General features: G+C 34.7%; 1 protein-coding gene across 2 annotated transcripts in view; it reads left to right on the top strand.

The window, feature by feature from the left end:
- DPP10 (dipeptidyl peptidase like 10) overlaps positions 1-20,153 on the top strand; it is a 722,439-nt gene that overhangs the window by 187,856 nt on the left and 514,430 nt on the right. For both annotated transcript variants that reach the window (XM_024569627.4, XM_053918597.1), the window contains exon 3: positions 2,998-3,093. In XM_024569627.4, the coding sequence (XP_024425395.1) occupies positions 2,998-3,093 (96 nt within the window). The remainder of the gene's footprint in view (positions 1-2,997; positions 3,094-20,153) is intronic.

Raw genomic sequence — 20,153 nt, 5'->3', positions numbered from 1 at the left:
TAAAATATATCCTTAAGATTGTATCTAATAGAAAAATATAAAGGATCTATATGATAAATTGAAGATTAAATATATTAATGAACATAAAATGAGTGTGGAATAAGTAGTTCTGCATGAAATACCTTAACATTATAAAAAGTGTAAAGTTTTTCAATTTACCATGTATATATTGTGCTATTTTGTAAAATTACTAACTTGATGACTTCAAGTTGACTTTAAAGCTCAAATGAAATTATGAATGTTTGAGAATTACTGAAATATAATTTGACAATTTATTTGAAAATAATATTGTTTGCTGTGGTGCATTTGCCTTACAAGATATTTTTTAATGCTAATTTCTGCCTAAAATATACAGGAAATAAAATATGTGGAATTTACTTAGAAATAGAAACAAATTTTTGAAAGAGAAACAGATATATGTATATAAAGAATATTTACATATAATACATAGAGTTGATTTTTAATTTCAGTAGGCAAGGGTCATTTGTATAATAAATAGTTTGTGTTAACATAATATATCCCCCTGAAATAAAGTTACACTCTTACCTCTCACTTTTATGTATATAAATGAATCTATCTCAAGTAGACATGGTGAATTATAATTCTCTAAGAGTTGAAGGGATTGGATTAGACAAATGATGGTGCATTACATATAATCTCAGGAAACTTAAAATTTTGAAACTTGTCTGTACCAAAATCTGTTCTTATTGAGATACGTCATAGAATAACTATATTTCTGAAACTGTAATAAAATTAGCCCTTTTGATTAAAACCCCAAACTACTATGACGGAAAATGAATTCTATAATCAAGTTTATTTTTGGTCTGTTAAATAACAATTACTCATTATTTTTATCTAAAATGTTTCTTCTCTTGTCCCTTTCTCTTTCTTTTGAAACCTGTAATGTCCAGGTCATTTAACTTTTAAAAAATCATAGGCTTTATATTCTAGAAAAGTTTAGGTTCATAGAAAAATTGAGCTGAACATAGAGATTTTCCATTTACCCCTTGCTCTCACATAAGGCAAGACCTCTCACACTACTGACGTCGCAAACCAGAGTTATGTGTTTGTTACAATCGAGAAAATTGCACGGACACATTGTTATTTGTCAAAGACCATACCTCGCATTAGAGTTCACTCTTGCTGTTGTATTTTCTGTGGATTTGGAAAAATGTATCCTGACATGTGTTACTATTACAGTCACTGCGGTTGTTAATATTTTATAGTTTGCCTTGTACAGAATGTCATATAATTGAAGTCAAACACTGCATATATTTTTCCAAATTGGTTTCTTTCATTTAGTAATATGCATTTAAGGTTGTTCCATGTCTTTTCGTGGTCGATAGCTCATTTCTTATTATTGAATAACATTGCATTGTTTGAATATACCACCGTTTACCCATTCACCTATTGAAGGACATCTTGTTTGCTTCTAAATGTTGACAATTATGAATAAAGCTGATTTAAATAACTGTGTGCAGGTTTCTATGTGGCCATAAGTTTTCAACTCATTTGGATAAATACTATGAAGTGCAATTGCTGGCTTTTATGTCTGCTTTTGTAATAAACTGTCAAACTGTCTTCTAAAGTGTGTGTACTAGTTTTTATTGCAAACAGCAGTGGATGAAAGTTAGTATTTTTTTTTATCTAGTGCTTTTTTAAATTGCTTTTGCAACATATTTCCCTCTCTTTCTCTGAACTCATCCAGCATTCTGTATCCCTATTCTGACATCTATCATACTCTCCCACGCTTTGCAAGTGTGAACCCCTAAGAGCAGGACATAGGTATGTTTCCAGCACCTTACAGTACTTCATTTAATACCTTGAAAATTAAGTGTTCTGGTATTCGTTCAATGAATAAAGAAAGTACAAATGTCGGTGTGCCAGACTGTCAAATGAAGCACTATGTTTTACAAATCTCTAAATGATCACAGGTCTTTTACTAGGCTCGGAATCAAACAATTTGCGCTATATTTACTAGTAATGATTTTTATTTGATCCTTAGCAATTAATTTATGGGTTACATACATGGTTGATTCATGTTAAAAGAAATTTCATTTGATTCTCTGGCCCAGCTCTTCAGCTGGAAGAAACAAAGCGCTTGCTGTAATACGTTCTGAACTTTTAAAAAACAATTTCTAATGAGGTTAGTATGTACCTTTGACATTTTATTTTCAATCAGAGTGAAGGTCAGAACTGAAAGGTAACAAGGATTTTATACAGTAAATAAACAATGCTATTATTTTTCAAAGAAAATGAAATATTGCTAACCTGTCCATAGCCTCTTGCTATCTAACAGTGTTTGCTAGGCCTACTTTTGATACTTAAACAGTATTTTCCTTCTATATCCTAGATTTTGGAATTAAAAGGGGAGTACACCTAGTTTATATGTCAGGGATAAAACAAATATGTGCTTTTCATGAATTTTCTGGTATTGCATTATTTGCAGTTTTGTATTTTCAGCTCTTAAATTGACTTATTTATTGGCTGGTATTTGTTTGGTGGAACCGGTATTTATTTTGTTAATTTGGTGAACTTTCTTCTGAGATTTGAAGTTTTCTTAATTATATATATTCAGAGTCCTCAACTCTCTCACATTTGGTATTTACAGTGTGGATTTATCATTAAAGAGAATATGTCAAAGTGATTTTTAAAAGTAGTTACCTGGATTATGATGAAACAGTGAAAATTATGCTCTTGGGAACACAATATGCAAAAGTGATTTTTAAGTGCTTTCACATTATTCATCAATATGTAACCAGGAATCAATCTATTAAATTTGTTCTGCATCAAGACAATTTTAATGTAAAAAATTTAATGTTTGAAAAGTATTAAGAAACAGGAAGACTTCAAATGCCAAAACCCATGGTTAAATGATCACTGTATTCTTATCTAGTTAACTTTTTTTGAAGCTAAATATTTCAACTTTTGTGATTCATCAATTTTAAAAGTTCAACATGAAGTATGTGCCTAATATAAGATTTATTTTCATTTTAGATGAACTAACAAATTCATCAGAAACCCGATTGTCTTTAGAAGACCTTTTCAGGAAAGACTTTGTGCTTCATGATCCAGAAGCTCGATGGATCAATGGTATGTGTGTACCTTTCTATATGTTATACCTATTCTGAGTTCTATACAATTAAAGTCAAAGTAAATAATGGTATTTGTAGTTAATATTTTAATCATTATTCTTCAAAGATTACATATACCATTTAATCAGAAATGAATATCTTGGTTCATGGGAGAGGAAACCATTTCCTAAGATAGGTCATCAATGGAAATATTCTACACACAGACCAATTGTTCAGTATTGGGGGTTCCTTCATGAATGTTATTAGTCTTGTGACTTTGAACATGTGTTACATCTTTAACATTTCTCTGTGGATTGTTCTTCTTGTATAAAGGAGTAGATTTTGAGAGACTGCCTATGTATGTGGTTCAAATTTAGCAAACAAATTATTATGATGATGATGATTTCCTTCTTGGTGACTTTGGCTTTCAATCCTGGTGCTACAGACTATAGAGACTCTTTGCAAAGTTGAAATGATTTAGAAAAGACATGGACATATATCACACTTTGTCTTTTTCTGCCATGCTAAAGAAACCACCTCAGCCTTCTTCAGGTTATTTCTGATTTTATTATTTTAAAGTAGTTTTAAAAAGCATTTTGATTACAAAAGAAATAACCAAAAATATAATCACTGAGTGGCTCCATGAACTTTGGTTTGTCTTTGTGGAAGGTGGTAGGGAAAGTGATTAAGTAATCCAGTCAGAAGCAATGTGTTGGTGAATAGAAAGTCAGGTTTTAATTCCAATTTGCCTGACCGTATTAATCACTGCGTCAGATAGCTGTTAATCTTTGCCCTTCAATTTATTTAGACATAATATATTTGCTTGTTTTCGAGACACGGGGTAGATTATTTTATGATAGATAAAAGGAGATTTGCCTTTTATCTAATAATGATTGTCACACTTATAGTCCATTCTTCCTTAATACTCTAATTAAGTTCATTTATGCCTGCAAATTAAATGGTAATTTATGGAAGCTATAAAAAGAAAGCAACTTAATTCCTGAGGGCAGGAGACAAATCATACTGTTTACTTAGCATTGGTACAGTTCCTGGAGATAAGCAGGTGCTCAAGATTTTTTTTGAATAAATGAATGAATGCATTTAATTGAAGCTCTATGCTGTTTTTTAATAAACTAAGTTTCAGTTGAAATCAGTTGGGGATGAGTGTGCATCATGGTGATGGCAGGATCTTCAACCAGTGCGCCACAAGAATGTTTGAAACATGTAATACCTGATTGTTTAGTCAGGGGCTCTGACCTCTTTTCCCTGAGATGGTCAAATAAAATATGACAACAACAGCCAACACAACAATAGTCATTTGGTGTGAATGAATCAAAATTATACCTATTTTTTGTCAGATTGGCAAAAAATATATATTTTTGGTGTGCCACAGAGTTTTAGTAAATAGTTTATGTGTGCCATGAGATGAAAAAAGTTGTAAATCACTGGTATTATAGGTAGAGAAAGCAAGATAACAATTTTATTAATTTATTTGTATATTTTCATTGGAATCATTTATAAATTGAGGGGTTGTCATGTTGTTGCCTTTGCAGTATGATTATTTCAGATGAGCTCTGGGACTAAAGAAGGCTAATAAAAAGGAGATCTCATTACCAAACATTGTTCTAATACACAGATCTCTCATCAATCATTCTCCTAATGTGCTATAGTAATTTAGTAAGTCATCTTTTAACTTGCTAACAATTATTGTCTATTGGAGAAGAGGACAACAAAAGTGTGGAAAAATGTGAGTCATTAGATTTGAAATGCTGAATAACATTCTGTTTTATTCACCATGATTTTGGCCAAGCTATAGAAATGTGTCATCTTTGACTTTGGAAAGGAACGAAAAATCATGGGCCCCTCTCCCTTCTCAGGTTAGCTTGGGTTATTTAAAGAGGCATTTACTCTTGTGTATAAATGACACTTTGGTATTGAAATACTGAAGAACTGCATGGATATTTAAGCAGTGAACTGCATGCTAAATTAAGCCATTTCATTATCTAGGACACACATTCTACTTTAACACTTCATGAGATACCAAAATCATATATTAGGAGTTAATCATTTTAATTATTTTTAAGCAATTTCTTTATTAACTATTGGTGATCCTGACCTTGTGAAAGCATCCTGGAGAAAAGCTGCAGTGTTGTTATTACATTCTAGGTGAAACGTAGGAACTATACTATTTATTTAAAATATTACATAAAAACAACCCTTTAAACAGCATTAAACAGAATCTTAGCTCTCAGAGGCCTGCAGTCTTTATAAATACCACTGAAGAAATCGACTCACTGTCAGCACATTGTATGCACTGGGCTGCTTTTCCAGTAGGGGTATAGATTTATGCTTATTAGCTCCTCTTATCCAACCCAGATCAGTTTCCTAGCAATGACTAGATACTTGGCAAATTTACAGGTTCCTCACATAGCCAGGAAATACAGTGAGAACTATATCAATAGAATGTGTAACCTTGGCCTCATTATCACAGATTGTATCTAAATGCAAAATGTGAGTGCTTTCTTCCTTCTCATGAGATGTCCCACCAGGTTTTCTTAGTACGTAGTCTCTTGAGAAAGTCTAAGCTTATTTGGAAGTTTTGTTTACTTCTTGGAAGTCACGATAGGTAGATGGCAGTGCAGAGATGTCACTTATTATGCTGATTCTTAAATAAAATACCTGTGAATGTCATTGCAGCCTTTGATGGATACTTGTGTTCATGGTGAGCATAAAAACTGTCTGCCCCCGTATCTGCTCATGTGCTTCAATCTCCGCCTTTTTAGCATCTTCTCCTTGTTATGTCACCTTGAAACCTGGAAGTTGATCTTGTTTAGAATTAGTCATTTCCCCACATATATTTGTTGTAATTGAATTTATTGGGGTGCCATAGGTTCACAAAGCCATACAGGGGTCAATCGTACAACTGGACAAAATATCTGCATAATGCATTCTATGCCCATTGCCCAAAGCAGTCTCTTTCAATCCTCACTTATCCCACCTTTGTCTACGTCTCTCCCCCTACCCCCACACCCTTTCCTCTCTGGCTATTGCGACACTGTTGTCTTTGTCTGTATGCGTATGTCTGTTACATTACTCCTTTGCCTTCTTTCTTCTAGCTCCCCAACACACCTCTCCTCTGACAGCTGTCATTCTATTCTGTGTTTCCAGGCTTCTGTTTCCATTTTGTTTGTCAGTTTATTTTGTTCATTAGATTTCACATAGCCTAATAATCTCTAGGTCCATCCATGCTTTCTCAAAATGTAAAATTTCCTTCTTTTTTACAGCTAAGTATTATTCCATTGAATAAATATACCACAGATTTTTATGCAATCATCTACTGATGGGAACATGGGCTGTTTTTATGACTGTTGTAAATAATGTTGCAACAAACACAGGGTGTATATATTCTTTTGAATTAGCATTTCAGATTTCTTTAGATATATTCCCAGAAGTGGGATTACTGGGTCAAAAGGCAGTTCCAGTCTGCATTCTTACTGACAGTGTGCAAGGATTGCCTTTTCTCCACATCCTCAGCAGACATGTTGTTTGTTGAATTATTGATGATGCCATTCTGACAGGAGTGAGGTGATACCTCATTTTGGTTTTCATTTGCATCTTTCTGATGATTACTGACAATGAACATTTTTTCATTTGTCTATTGGTCATTTGTATGTTCTCTTTGGAGAAGTGTATATTCTACTTTGCTGATTTCTTTTTTTTTTAATTGTTCTTCAAGTACAGTTGGCTCAATTTTCACCCCACCACAGCCTCCTGCCCCACCAATCCCCCACTCCCACCCTCGAAACTATCCCCTTTGGCTTTGCCATATGTCCTTTATGCATGTTCCTTGATGGACCTTCCCCTGTTTCCTCCCATTATCCCTCTCTCCCCTCACCTCTGGTTTTGGTCAGTTTTGGTCAGTTATTTCAATGTTTCTGGTTATATTTTGCTTACTTGTTTGTTTGGTTGATTAGGTTTAAAATCATATGGTATTTGTCTTTCACCACCTGGTTTATTCCACTTACCATATGCTCTCCAGTTCCATCCATTCTGTTGCAAAAGGTAGGAGTTCCTTCTTTCTTTCTGCTGTATAGTATTCCATTGCATAAATGTACTAGTTTTTATATCCACTCATTTACTGGTAGGCATTTAGGTTGCTTCCAACACTTGCCTATTGTAAATTGTGCTGCTATGAACATTGGGGACATAAAGGAAAGAAAAAATAAATGGGCCTCATCAGAATAAAAAGCTGCTGCATGACTAAAGAAAACAGCAGTAAAATGAAAAGGGAACCAACAGTATGGGAATACATATTTGCCAATGATATCTCAGACAACGGTTTGATCTCCAAAATATATAAAGAACTCACATGACTCCACTCCAGGAAGACAAACAACCTAATTATAAAATGGGCTAAGGACCTGAACAGACATTTCTCCCAGGAGGACACACAGAGGACCCAGAGACATATAAAAGGATGCTCAGCATTACTAGCCATCAGAGAGATGCAAATTAAAACCACAGTGAGATACCACTTTATACAGGTCAGAATGGCCAACATAAACAAATCAACAAACAACAAGTACTGGAGAGGATGTGGAGAAAGGGGGACCCTAGTGCACTGTTGTTGGGAAGGCAGACTGGTACAGCCACTGTGGAAAACAGTGTGGAATTTCCTCAGAAAACTAAAAATGGAAGTGCCTTTTGACCCAGCAATACCAATTTGCCCATTTCTTAATTGGGTTGTTTTTTATTTTGGTGTTGAATTGTATAAGTTCTTTATATATTTGGAAATTAACCCCTTATGAGATTTATCATTGGCAAAGAAGTTCTCTCATTCAGTGCATACCCTTTTCATTTTGTCGATGGTTTCTTCTGATGTGCAAAGATTTTTCTTTGATGTAGTCTCATGTGTTTTTCCCCCTTTGTCTCTCTTGCCCAAGGAGATATATTGGCAAAACTATTGCTATGAGAAATGTCTGAAATTTTACTGCCTATGTTTTCTTCTAGGAGTTTTATGGTTTCACAACTTATATTTACTGATCCATAACTGCTGTTTGCTGGGAGTTTTTTTGATTACTGCTTCTATTTTATTAATTATAAATAGCCTATTCAAATTTTCTGATTCTTCCTGATTCAGTTTTAAAAGAGTGTATGTTTCTAGGAATATATCCATTTTACTCAGCTTGTCCAGTGTTGGCATATATGAGGTCTGTCAGAAAAAGTCCAGCCATTATTAATATAAAAAGAATGATTTGCACAACATCGATGTAAGCTGGCAGCCAAGGAGAGTGGACTGGAATGTGCATCTGTGAATAATGACTTCAGTGTCCTAGTCAGTGGGAATGATAGATGCTGTTGGGCGAGCATATGTACTGTGTGGCTGTGGCATTCAACATGGCTGAGTGAGTAGAGCAATGAATCTGCCTCATTGACTTGAGCATTCCTCCATGCAAACTATTTGGATGATTCAGAAGAACACAGCTATGGGCAACTGGTGATGGGCACCTTCATCACAACAATATGCCTGCTCATGAATCACATCTTGTAGAGTTTTTTGGAAAAACATCAAATCACCCAGGTGACTCAGTCCCCCTACAGCCCAGACTTGGCACTCTGCAACTTCTGTTTTTTCCCAAAACTAAAATCACCTTTGAAAGGGAAGAGATTTCAGATCATTGATGAGATTCAGGCAAATACGATGGGACTGCTGATGGCAATTGGGACAACTGTGTGAGGTCCCAAGGTGCTCACTTTTAAGGGGACTGAGGTGTCATTATCCTATGTACAATATTTCTTGTATCTTCTTCAGTAAACATATCTATTTTTCATATTTCATGACTGGATGCTTTCTGAACAGACCTCATATTTCTTCATAGTGTTTTCTTCCCATGCTTTGTATTTTTGTGGTGTCAGTTGTTACTTTTCCTCCTTCATTTCTGATTTTATGTATTTGGGATTGCTCTCTCTTTTTCTCTTGATGAGTTTGGTTAAAGTTTTGTCAATCTTGTTTATCTTTTTCAAAGAACCACCTCTTGGATTCATTGATCTTTGTAGTTTTTTAGTCTTTATGTCATTTATTTCCACTCTAATCTTTATTTTTTTCCTTTTGTCTACTTGGGCTTTGTGGCTCTCTTTCTTGTTCTTTGAGGTATAGAGTTAGATGTTTATTTGTGATTTTTCTTGCTTCTTGAAGCAGGCCTGTAGTGAACTTCCCTCTCAGGACTGCTTTCACTTACAGATTTGGGATTGTTGTGTGTTCCTTTTCACTTATCTCCAGGTAACTTTTGATTTCTTCCTTGATATCATTGTTAAATCATTCATTGTTTAATAACTTGTTATTTAACCTCCATGTGTTTGAATGTTTTTCAGTTTTTTTAAATTTTAATTGATTTTGAGTTTTATACCTTTGTGTTCAGAGAAGATACTTGGTATGATTTCAGTTTTCTTGAATTTATTAAGACTTATTTTGGGTACTGACATGTTATCTCTTCTTGAGAACGTTCCATGTTCAACTGAGAAGAATGTATGTTCTACTTTTTGGGGGATGTAATTTTCTGTAAGTACCAATAAAATCCATCTGATATGTGTTGTTTAAGGTTGTTGTTGTCTTGTTGATTTTTGTGTGAAAGATCTATCCATTGATGTCAGTGGGGTGTTAAAACCCCCAACTATGATTGTATTGCTGGTGATCTTTCCCTTAATGTCCATCAAGATTTTCTGTATATGTTTAGGTGCTCCTGTGTCAGTGCATAAATGTTTACAAGGGTTATATCCTCTTGTTGGATTGATTTATATAATATTATTTAGTGACCTTTTTGGTCTCCTCTTATGGCCTTTGTTTTGAAGTGTATTTTGTCTGATATAAGTATTGCTAACCCGGTTTGTTTGGGGGTTTTTTTGCTTCCATTTTCATGGAATATTTTCTTCCATCCCTTTACTTTCAGCCTGTGTGAATTTTTTGTTCTGTGGTTGGTCTCTTGTAGGCAACGTGTATATGGGTCATGGTTTCTCATCCATTAAGCTACCAATGTCTTTTGATTGGAACCTTTAATATTTTTATATTTAAGGTTATTATTTATAGTTACTTATTTATTGTCATTTAATCTGTATAACTATGTTTCTCTATGCTTCTCTTTCTCTCTCTATTTCTTTGTTTCTTCTTTTAAAATCAAGCCTTTTAAAATTTTTTGCAATACTGGTTTGGTGGGGTAATGAACACCTTTAAGATTTTTTTTTTGCCTTGGAAGCTCTTTATTTTGCCTGCAATTTGCTTACTTACTTACTTACTTGATTAATTAATTAATTATTTTTTGAGACTTTACTCCCAGAGCTGAAGCACTTCCTAAACAGCAAATGATTTCCCACTTTTACAGTTATCCTGCCTTGGCAATCAAAGTACTTTTGCACTCCTAACTATTGTGCTGCTTTCTATTTTAAATGATAGTTTTGCTGGACACAGTTGTCTTATTTGTAGGTCTTTGCTTTTCATCACTTTGAATTATTGATGCCAATCATTTCTGGCATGAAGTGTTTCTGTTGAGAAATCAGCTGACAGCCTTATGGGAACTTTCTTGTACATAAAGTCTCTTTCTCTTGCTTTCTCTATAGACAGATAGATTCTCTTTTTGTCTATAACCTTTGCTATTTTAATTATGATGTGTCTTGCTGTGCGCCTCTTTGGGTTCATCTTGATTGGGACTCTGTGCTTCATGAACTTCTGTGACTCTTTCCTTCACCAGGTTAGAGAAGTTTTCAACCTTTTTTATCTGTTTTTTTTACATCTATCAACAATTACTTCTTTAAATTTTAATTTGTATTGTGTTTTCTGCATTGCCATTTGTCCTACCTGTACCCTCTTCCACCTCTACCTGCCATACTCCTATCACAATCACCACACAGGTCCTTCTTCTCTTGCTTACTCTTTTCTCCTTCTGGGAACCCTATAATGCAGATGTTTTTAATGCTTCATGTTATTGTAGAGGCCCCTTAGACTCTCCTTTTAAAAAATATTTTTCTTTTCTTTTTGATGCTCTCCTTTGGTGCTTACTCTTATCTTGTCCTTTAAATCGCTGATGCAGTCCTCTGGTTCATTTAACCTGCTGTTGATTCCTTCTAGTGTATTCTTCATTTTAGATATTGTATTCTTCAAATCCGACTGGTTCATTTTTAGGGTTTTATGTCCTCTTTAACACTTACTATCTCTTTGTTTAAGTTTTCACTGAGGTCATTCATTCTTCTCCTAAGGACCTGCAGCATCCTTATAACCATTGTTTTAAAGTCTGTATCTGGAATCTTAGTTGATTCCATTTCATTTAATTCTGTATCTGGGGGATTTCTCTTGTTCTTATGTTTGGGGCATATGTCTTTGTGTGTTTCATCTCTGTGTATTGGGTGGATCTGCTATGACTTCCAAATTTATTATGATAGTTTTGTGATAAAGGTGTCTTGTTGGGCTAAATGACACAATCTTTCATATCACCTGAGCCGAGTGCTTCAGGAATGTTTCTTGTGGGTTATGTGCACCTTTCTGTTATAGTTGAGTCTTTTTTTTTTATTTTTATATTTATTTATTTTTAAATTTTTATTGTTATTTAATTACAGTTGTATGCCTTTTCTCCCCATCCCTCCACCCCACCCCAGCTGAACCCACCTCCCTCCCCCACCTCCACCCTCCCCCTTCATTTTGTCCATGTGTCCTTTTTAATAGTTCCTGTAATCCCCTCTTCCCACTGTCCCCACCCCACTCCCCCCTGGCTATTGTTAGATAGTTCTTAATTTCAATGTCTCTGGCTATATTTTCTTTGCTTTTTTCTTTTGTTGATTATGTTCCAGTTAAAGGTGAGATCATATGGTATTTGTCCCTCACCACCTGGCTTATTTTACTTAGCATAATGCTCTCCAGTTCCATCCATGCTGTTGCAAAGGGTAGGATCTCCTTTTTTCTCTGCTGTGTAGTATTCCATTGTGTAAATGTACCAGCAATTTTTGATGCACTTGTTTACTGATGGGCACTTAGGTTGCTTCCAGTACTTGGCTATTGTAAATTTTCTGGCTATGAACATTGGGTGCATAGGTTCTTTTGTATTGGGGTTTCAGGGCTCTTAGGGTAAAATCCCAGCAGTGGAATTACTGGGTTAAAAGACAGTTTCATTTTTAATTTTCAAAGGAAATTCCATACTGTTTTCCACAGTGGCTGCACCATTCTACATTCCCACCAATAGTACACTATGATTCCCTTTTCTCCACATCCTCTCCAACACATGTTTGTTGATTTGTTTATAATGGCCGTTCTGACTGGTGTGAAGTGGTTTTAATTTGCATCTCTCTGATGGCTGGTGATGCTGAGCAACTTTTCATGAGTCTCTGAGTCCTCTGTGTGTCCTCCTTGGAGAAGTGTCTGTCAAAGTCTTTTGCCCATTTTTTAATTGGGTTTTTGTCTATCTGGAGTGGAGTCATGTGAGTTCCTTATATATTTTGGGGATCAAATACTTGTCCAAGGTATCATTGGCAAATATGTTTTCCTATACTGTTGGTTCTCTTTTTATTTTAATGCTGTTTTCTTTAGCCATGCAGAAGCTTTTTAATTTGATGAGGTCTCATATGTTTATTCTTTCCTTTTTGTCCCTTGCTTTAGGGGACATATCAGTGAAGATGTTGAAGCAGTGAAGATGTTCCTGCAATGTTTTCCTCTAGGACTTTTATGATGTCACAACTTATATTTAAGTCTTTTATCTACCTCTAATTTATTTTTTTATGGTGTAAGTTGGTGATCGAGTTTCATTGTTTTGCATATAGCTGTCCAGATCATCCAACCATTTGTTGAAGAGGCCATTTTTACTCCATTTTATGCTTTCTTCCCCCTTGTCAAATATTATTTGACCATACAGTCTTGGGTTTATTTCTGGGCTCTCTGTTCTGTTCCATTGGTCTATGTGTCTGTTCTTATGCCAGTACCAGGCTGTTTTGATTACAGTGGCCTTGTAATACAGCCTGATATCAGGTATCGTGATCCCTTCTATTTTGTTCTTTCTCAAAATTGCTGTAGCTATTCGGGGTCACTTATGGTTCCATATAAATTTCTGAAATGTTTATGCTATATCTGTGAAATATGTCATGGGTACTCTAATAGGGATTGCATTGAATCTATAAATTGCTTTGGGTAGTATGGCCATTTTGATGATGTTAATTCTCCCAAGCCATGAGCATGGTACATGCTTCCATTTGTTTGTGTCTTCCTTAATTTCTTTCTTCAGTGTTGTGTAGTTTTTTGAGTACAGGTCTTTTACCTCCTTGGTTAGGTTTATTCCTAGGTACTTTATTTTTCTTGTTGCTATATCAAATCGTTTTTTTCCCCCTATTTCTGTTTCTGATATTTCATTGTTGCTGTGCAAAAATGCCTTTGATTTCTGAATACTGATTTTGTATCAGGCTGTTTTACAAATTCATTTATTAGGTCGAGTAGTTTTTTGTTGGAGCCTATATGATTTTCTAAGTACACTCCCATGTCATCTACAAATAATGACAGTTTTGCTTCCTCCTTTCCAATTTGGGTGGCTTTTATTTCTTTTTCTTGTACAATTGCTGTAGTGAGAACTTCCAATACTGTGTTGAATAGGAGTGGTGAAAGCATACATCCTTGTCTTTTTACTGATCTTTGTGGGAAAGCTCTAAGTTTTTGTCCATTGAGTGTGATGTTGGCTGTAGGTCTCTCATATATGGCCTTTATTATGTTGAGGAATGTTCCCTCTATTCCCACTTTGCTAAGTGTTTTTATCATAAGTGTGTGCTATACCTTATCAAATGCTTTTCCCGCATCTGTTGATAAGATAATGTGATTTTTGCGTTTCGTTTTGTTTATGTGGTGTATTACGTTTATTGATTTGCGAATATTGTACCATCCTTGCATCCATGGGATGAAATCAACTTGATCATGGTGTATGATCTTTTTAACATATTGCTGGATGCAGTTTGTCAATATTTTGTGGAGGTTTTTAGCATCTATGTTCATCAACGATATTGGCCTGAAGTTTTCTTTCTTTGTTGTGTCTTTTTCTGGTTTTGAGATTAGGATCATGCTGGCTTCAAAAAAGACTTTGAGAGTCTTCCATCTTCTTGAATTTTTTGGAATAGTCTGTGAAGAATAGGGGTTAGCTCTTCCTTAAATGCTTTGTAATATCATAGTGAAACCATCTGGTCCAGGGCTTTTGTGTGTCAGAACCTTTTTGATGACTACTTCAATTTTCATCAGATGTTATTGATCTGTTCAGGCTTTCTGCTGCTTCTTCCTTGAGTTTTGGGAGATTATATTTTTCTAGAAATGTGTCCATTTCACCTAGGTTTTCAAATTTCATGGCATACAGTTCTTCATAGTAATTTATTACAATCCTTTGTATTTCTGTGGTATCAGTTGTAATCTCACCTCTTTCATTTCTGATTGTGCTTATTTGGGTCTTCTCTCTTTTTTTCTTGATGAGCCTGTTTAGAGGTTTGTCAATTTTGTTTACTTTTTCAAAGAACCAGTTCCTGGATTTATTGACCCTTAGAATTATTTTTAGTCTCTATGTCATTTAATTCTGCTCTGATCTTGGTTATTTCCTTCCTTCTGCTTGCTTTGGGCTGTCTTTGTTGTTGTTCCTCGAGTTCTTGTAGCTGTTGGGTTAGTTTGTTTATTTTAAATGTTTCTATCTTTTTAAGGTAGGCCCATATTGCTATGAACTTCCCTCTCAGGACTGCCTTCACTGTGTCCCATAAGCTTTGGATTGTATTGAGTTCGTTTTTATTTGTTTCCAGAAAGTTTTTGATTTCTTCCCTAATCTCGTTCTTGACCCATTTATTTTTTAATAGTATGCTATTCAATCTCCAGGAGTTTGAGTTTTTTTCCTTTGGGGTTGGTTTCTAGTTTCAGTCCCTTGTGGTCACAGAAAATGCTTGATATGATTTCAATTTTCTTGAATTTGTTGAGGCTTGTTTTGTGTCTTATCATGTGGTCTATCTTTGAAAATGTTCCAAGTTCATTTGAAAAGAATGTGTATTTTGCTTCTTTGGGATGAAAAGCTCTCTCTATATATATCAGTTAAGTCTGTTTCATCTACGGATTTGTTCAATGCCACAATATCTCTGTTCATATTTTGTTTGGGTGATCTGTCCATTTTTAACAGTGGGATGTTAAAATCCCCTACTATAATTGTGCTGCTGTCAATATCCTTCTTTATATCCTCCAAGATTTTGTTTATGTATTTGGATGCTCCTATGTCGGGTGCATATATATTTACAATGTTTATGTCTTCTTGATGAATCTTTCCCTTGAGTATTATTAAATGACCTTCTGGGTCTCTTTTTATGGCCCTTTTTTTGGAGTCTATTTTGTTTGATGTGAGTATTGCTACCCCAGCTTTTTTTTTCCTGTCCTTTTGCTTGGAGTATTTGTTTCCAGCCCTTCACTTTCAGTCTGTGTAGGACTTTTGTTCTGAGGTTGGTCTCTTGTAGGCAGCGTATGTGTGGGTCTTGTTTTCTTATCCATTCAGCTGTTTTATCTTTTGATTGGAGTGTTTAATCCATTTACGTTTAAGGTTATTATTGATAGGTACTTACTCACTGCCATTTTTTCATACCTGTGTTCTTCTCTCTTTCATTGTTTTTCTTCCTGTTCTCAAAGCAAACCCTTTAGCATCTCTTGCAGAGCTGGTTTGGAGGAGGTATGTTCTTTGAGGCATCTTTTGTCTGGGAAGCTCCTTATTTGGCCTTCCATTTTAATTGAAAGTCTTGCTGGATAAAGTAGTCTTGGTTATAGGCCTTTCATTTTCATTACTTGGAATATTTCTTACCATTCCCTTCTGACATGGAGCATTTCCATTGAGAAGTCAGCTGCTAGTCTTATCAGGTCTCCCTTGTATGTTACTTCTTGTTTCTCCCTTGCTGCCTTTACGATTCTCTGTCTTTGAATTTTGCCATTTTAATTATGATGTGTCTTGAAGTGGACCTCTTTGGGTTTCTCTTGATTGGGACTCTGTGTTTCCTGTATTTGGGTGACTTCTTCTTTCATCAAGTTATGGAAGTTATTCATCATTACTTTTTCACAGTCTTTTATCCATTGTTCTTCTTCTCCTTCTGGTATCCCTATTATATGGATATTATTACGTTTCATGTTGTCCTGCATTTCTCTTAACCCCTCTTCATTCTTTCTGAATTTCTTTTCCATTTCTTCCTGATTCTGGATGTTTCTTTCTACCTTGTCTCCAGCTGACTGATCCTATCCTCTGCTTCATTGAGCCTGCTTTTGATTCCTTCTACTGTGTTATTCAATTCAGAAATTGTATTGTTCATTTCCTCTTGCCCTTGTTGATAGTTTCTATTTACTTTTTCATATTGATATAGTTTTCAGGGAGTTCATTAGAGCTTCCCTGTAGTTTTTGGTAATTCTCTGTGAGCTCATTGAGCTTCCTGATAACCATTGCTTTCATATAAGCTATGATAACAATGATATCAGATTTGATAACTCAATATCTGATAGTTGATTTGCCTCTATTTCATTTAGCATTCTTTCTGAGGCTTCTTCCTTTCCTTTCATTTGGGAATTGTTTCTTTGTCCCCATTGTTTGTGAGACTCTTCTTGTTAGCTTCTGCTTCTTAAATAGATCTGTTCTGAGTCCCTGAGTTTCTGGTGTGAGCTTCTATGGTAGAAGACCTGTGAGATTCAATGGTGCAATCTCCTTAATCTCCTGACCTCTCTGGTCTTGGGCTGTCATTTATGTTGGCTCTCTCTATGTCTTTGTGTTTTGGTTGTTTTTGGGTCTTTCTTTGGTGGGTTCTTCCCTCCAGCTGGTTAACTGAGGATCAATCTGTCCACCACATGTTGTATTCTGTTGTGCAGGTGTGTGCAGGTTGTGTTGAAGTTTAGTCTTCCGTGTGTATGAGGTTTTGAGTCTTCTCTCTCACTCTGTTCAGTTGTTTCTTCTGAGTAATTTCTCCACCATTTAGTTGCATTTCCAGATCAGTCCTGGGTTGAGTTAGTGTAGCTTCTACTCCCTCCTTCACCTTCTTCTGTTGTCTGTTGGTGGTTCTTTTGTTGGTAAGCTTCCTCTTCTGGCTGGTATATTGGTGTTCACAGCTCCCACCTACTCTTTTATGTGGTCAGTTGGAGGGGGAAAGCAAAATTGTTTATGACAGTAGGAGTGTATTCTATGGCATTTAAAGTACCAACTTTTAGAGAAGAGATAGGAGATCCTTTGGCTATGTATAGTGTTAACTATGATATTTCTCCCAACTAGCCCCTTTTTAGAAAGGGTGGAAAAAAGATAAGAATCTTCTTGGTGGGGGACAGGATTTTGAGTTGAATCTAGAAAGCAGAGAGCTTGTGGGAGGTCAGATTATGAGGTAAAGTGAGAGTAATAAATCAATACTTTTTAAAAATACAGTAAAAATGAATTACTAAAAAAATAAAATAACGTATTCCAAATACAGCCCACATTGTATCTTACTATGTTCAACAGATCTAAAATTATATTTCAGAAATATAATAAATTGAAATATAATATAAGAAAATAATAAAAGTATTTCAAATATTACTTTGAAAGTGTTTACAGGCAATTAAATGAGATTGCTGTTATGCTCATAAACATGTTTCCTAATAAGAGTTAAACAAATATTGAAATAGTGATTACTCACATTCAATGCCAATTCTCAGATTTTGATCAGGAACTGGAATATCAATATTTAAAGGTTTTAATGTAATAAGTGTGTTTACTGATTAAGTTTGTAGGTTAATATATCCAGGTTAGATTGATGATAGCACTAGTCACAGAGCATAACATATATGTAGACTGCTTCTATTTTTTATGTTAATAACACTATTAGTAGAGAAGAAATCAGTCTCCAATATAAGGATGATGGTAATGGAAAAAGATTGTAAAGCAATTTTAGTAATCTCAGGATGTTCATTTTAAGCTTTTATTAAAAAATGAATCAAGTAACACTGTATTTTAAATCTTATCTTCAACTATTTTTCAGTAGCCAATTTCAAAATTTATCCTGTAGACCATTTCTCTTTTCTTTTTTATTATATTTTTTCTATTACCATTTATTCCCCTTATTCTACCCCCCACAATCACTGCACTGTTGTCCATGAGTCCTTTTTCCTTTTTGCTTGATCCCTCTAATCACTAATCTACCCCACCATAGCTGTCATGCTGTTTAAATTATTTTTGATCAAAAATAGATTTTTGATTTTAAATACATCTGGTTTACAGTGGACACACTAATGTTAAATTAGAACATCATGTAACAAGGTTCTAGGGTGTATAGTTAGTCTGTTACTGGTCTTCCACTAGTTCATATGCTCAGTGCACATAGTCTATTTGCCATGGGTTTGGATCATGTAATGATGGTAAATTGCTATGAGAGTTTCTAAATTCTTACTCTCCATTTAACTCACACCATTGTGGACCAGTGGCCAATACCTCTCAGCTGTCTATAATGTGCCAACATCACTCTTAGCCCAGCTCCTAGTAAGTAAATCCTGAGGAATAGGGATTGTATTACATTCACATCTGTGTCACCCCAACAATCAGCACCCTGTCTAGACCCAGCTAGTGCTCAACAGTTTAGTTAGCAAATGAGATAAGCTATTATATATTTTTTGATATATAAAGATGAGCTCAAATGATCCACAATCCCCAGAGAATTCATTTTAGTTTTATTTCTCATAGTGTGCATAGATTTTCTCTGATCTCTACAAACCTGCCCTTTTCAATGTCCTCCCAGCATGGGAGTTGCACATGCCTTTGTAAAAATGGCCAGGGGGGGTGAGTTATAATGTGTGAAGCTCTGATTTTAATTGTGTTCTTATTGATCTGATGTTGGAACTAACTGGACTTATCTTCCATCTGATATCCTGACATAGATATTTAAACCTGTTATCTTTAAATGATGTGTGACACTATGACATGGGGGAATAGAAACACATTAAGGTGAGAAAGGCCAAGGCCTTTCAGCAATTTTTTAAGCCCTCTGAGATTTGGCTTCTTCATGTAAACTGACAATAATAGTTCCTATAGTTAGAAGTACAGTGAAAATTAAGTAAGCAAAATATGTAAAAAGCAAAGTTAAAAAAGGTAAGGGTAAAAAAAGTAAAGGTAAGAAAGTATGTAAGTTTAAAAAAGCAGAAGTCTGGAGACTTAAGGTACTCAAATCATAGGGATCCTGCATACTTACTGCTTTTAGAAATGCTCTGGACACTTAATATTTTATTTAAATGCCTTTGGCAGTCTCATTTTGATGAACTGTGTCTAGGATATTTAAAGTGAAAATTCATTGCTGTTTCTTCATGAAATATAAAACAAATACTTGCAAATGATGTACCAATATTAACATTTACAATAATTAAGGGGACTTATAACCCAGGGAATTAGACTCAGAATAAAGGAAGTCAAGTGAACCCAGCCTGTTATTTTCTCCTTGTCTGTTTGTTTGTTTGACACTACTTTTCATGTTAGGATTTTTGTCTATTAATTCAACTTGGATGTGTTGCTGAAGCTGTTGGATATCTGTGTACAGGGAGCTGGTTGCAACTCTGATAGTGTTATTATTCACCTATTATCTGTACTCTGCTCAGAATTAGACTTTTAACACTTATATTTTATTTTCTTGTGCATATTTTTTGTTTTTATAACCATAAACAAAGCTGATATTTAAATAAGATGAAGATGAATTCATAACTAAGAGATTTTTAGAATATAATTATTTGTTATTGCAACATAATTTATAAGGACAGAGTATTGAATAAATACTAAATGTCCAAAAGTAGATATGTAGTAGACCAATTATATTATATCTATTTAGTGAAATACTATAAACTCTAAAACTGATGTTTTGAAAAAAATGACATATGAACATGCTCAGAATTAAATGTTAAGTGAAAATAGTAGAATACAGAATTAAAAGCATGGTATATTCACAATTGCTTTGCATGCATGTACAAAAATATCAAAGTTAAGTATGCCAACATATCAACTAATTTTCTTATAGAATGATAGAGTTAATGGTTTTAATTTTTTGTATATTAGCCATAAAAAGGAGCCT

This window comes from Desmodus rotundus, chromosome 2 (assembly GCF_022682495.2).
Source record: "Desmodus rotundus isolate HL8 chromosome 2, HLdesRot8A.1, whole genome shotgun sequence".
Classification (NCBI taxonomy): Eukaryota; Metazoa; Chordata; class Mammalia; order Chiroptera; family Phyllostomidae; genus Desmodus; species Desmodus rotundus.
This window is presented reverse-complemented; position numbering and strand designations above follow the sequence as displayed.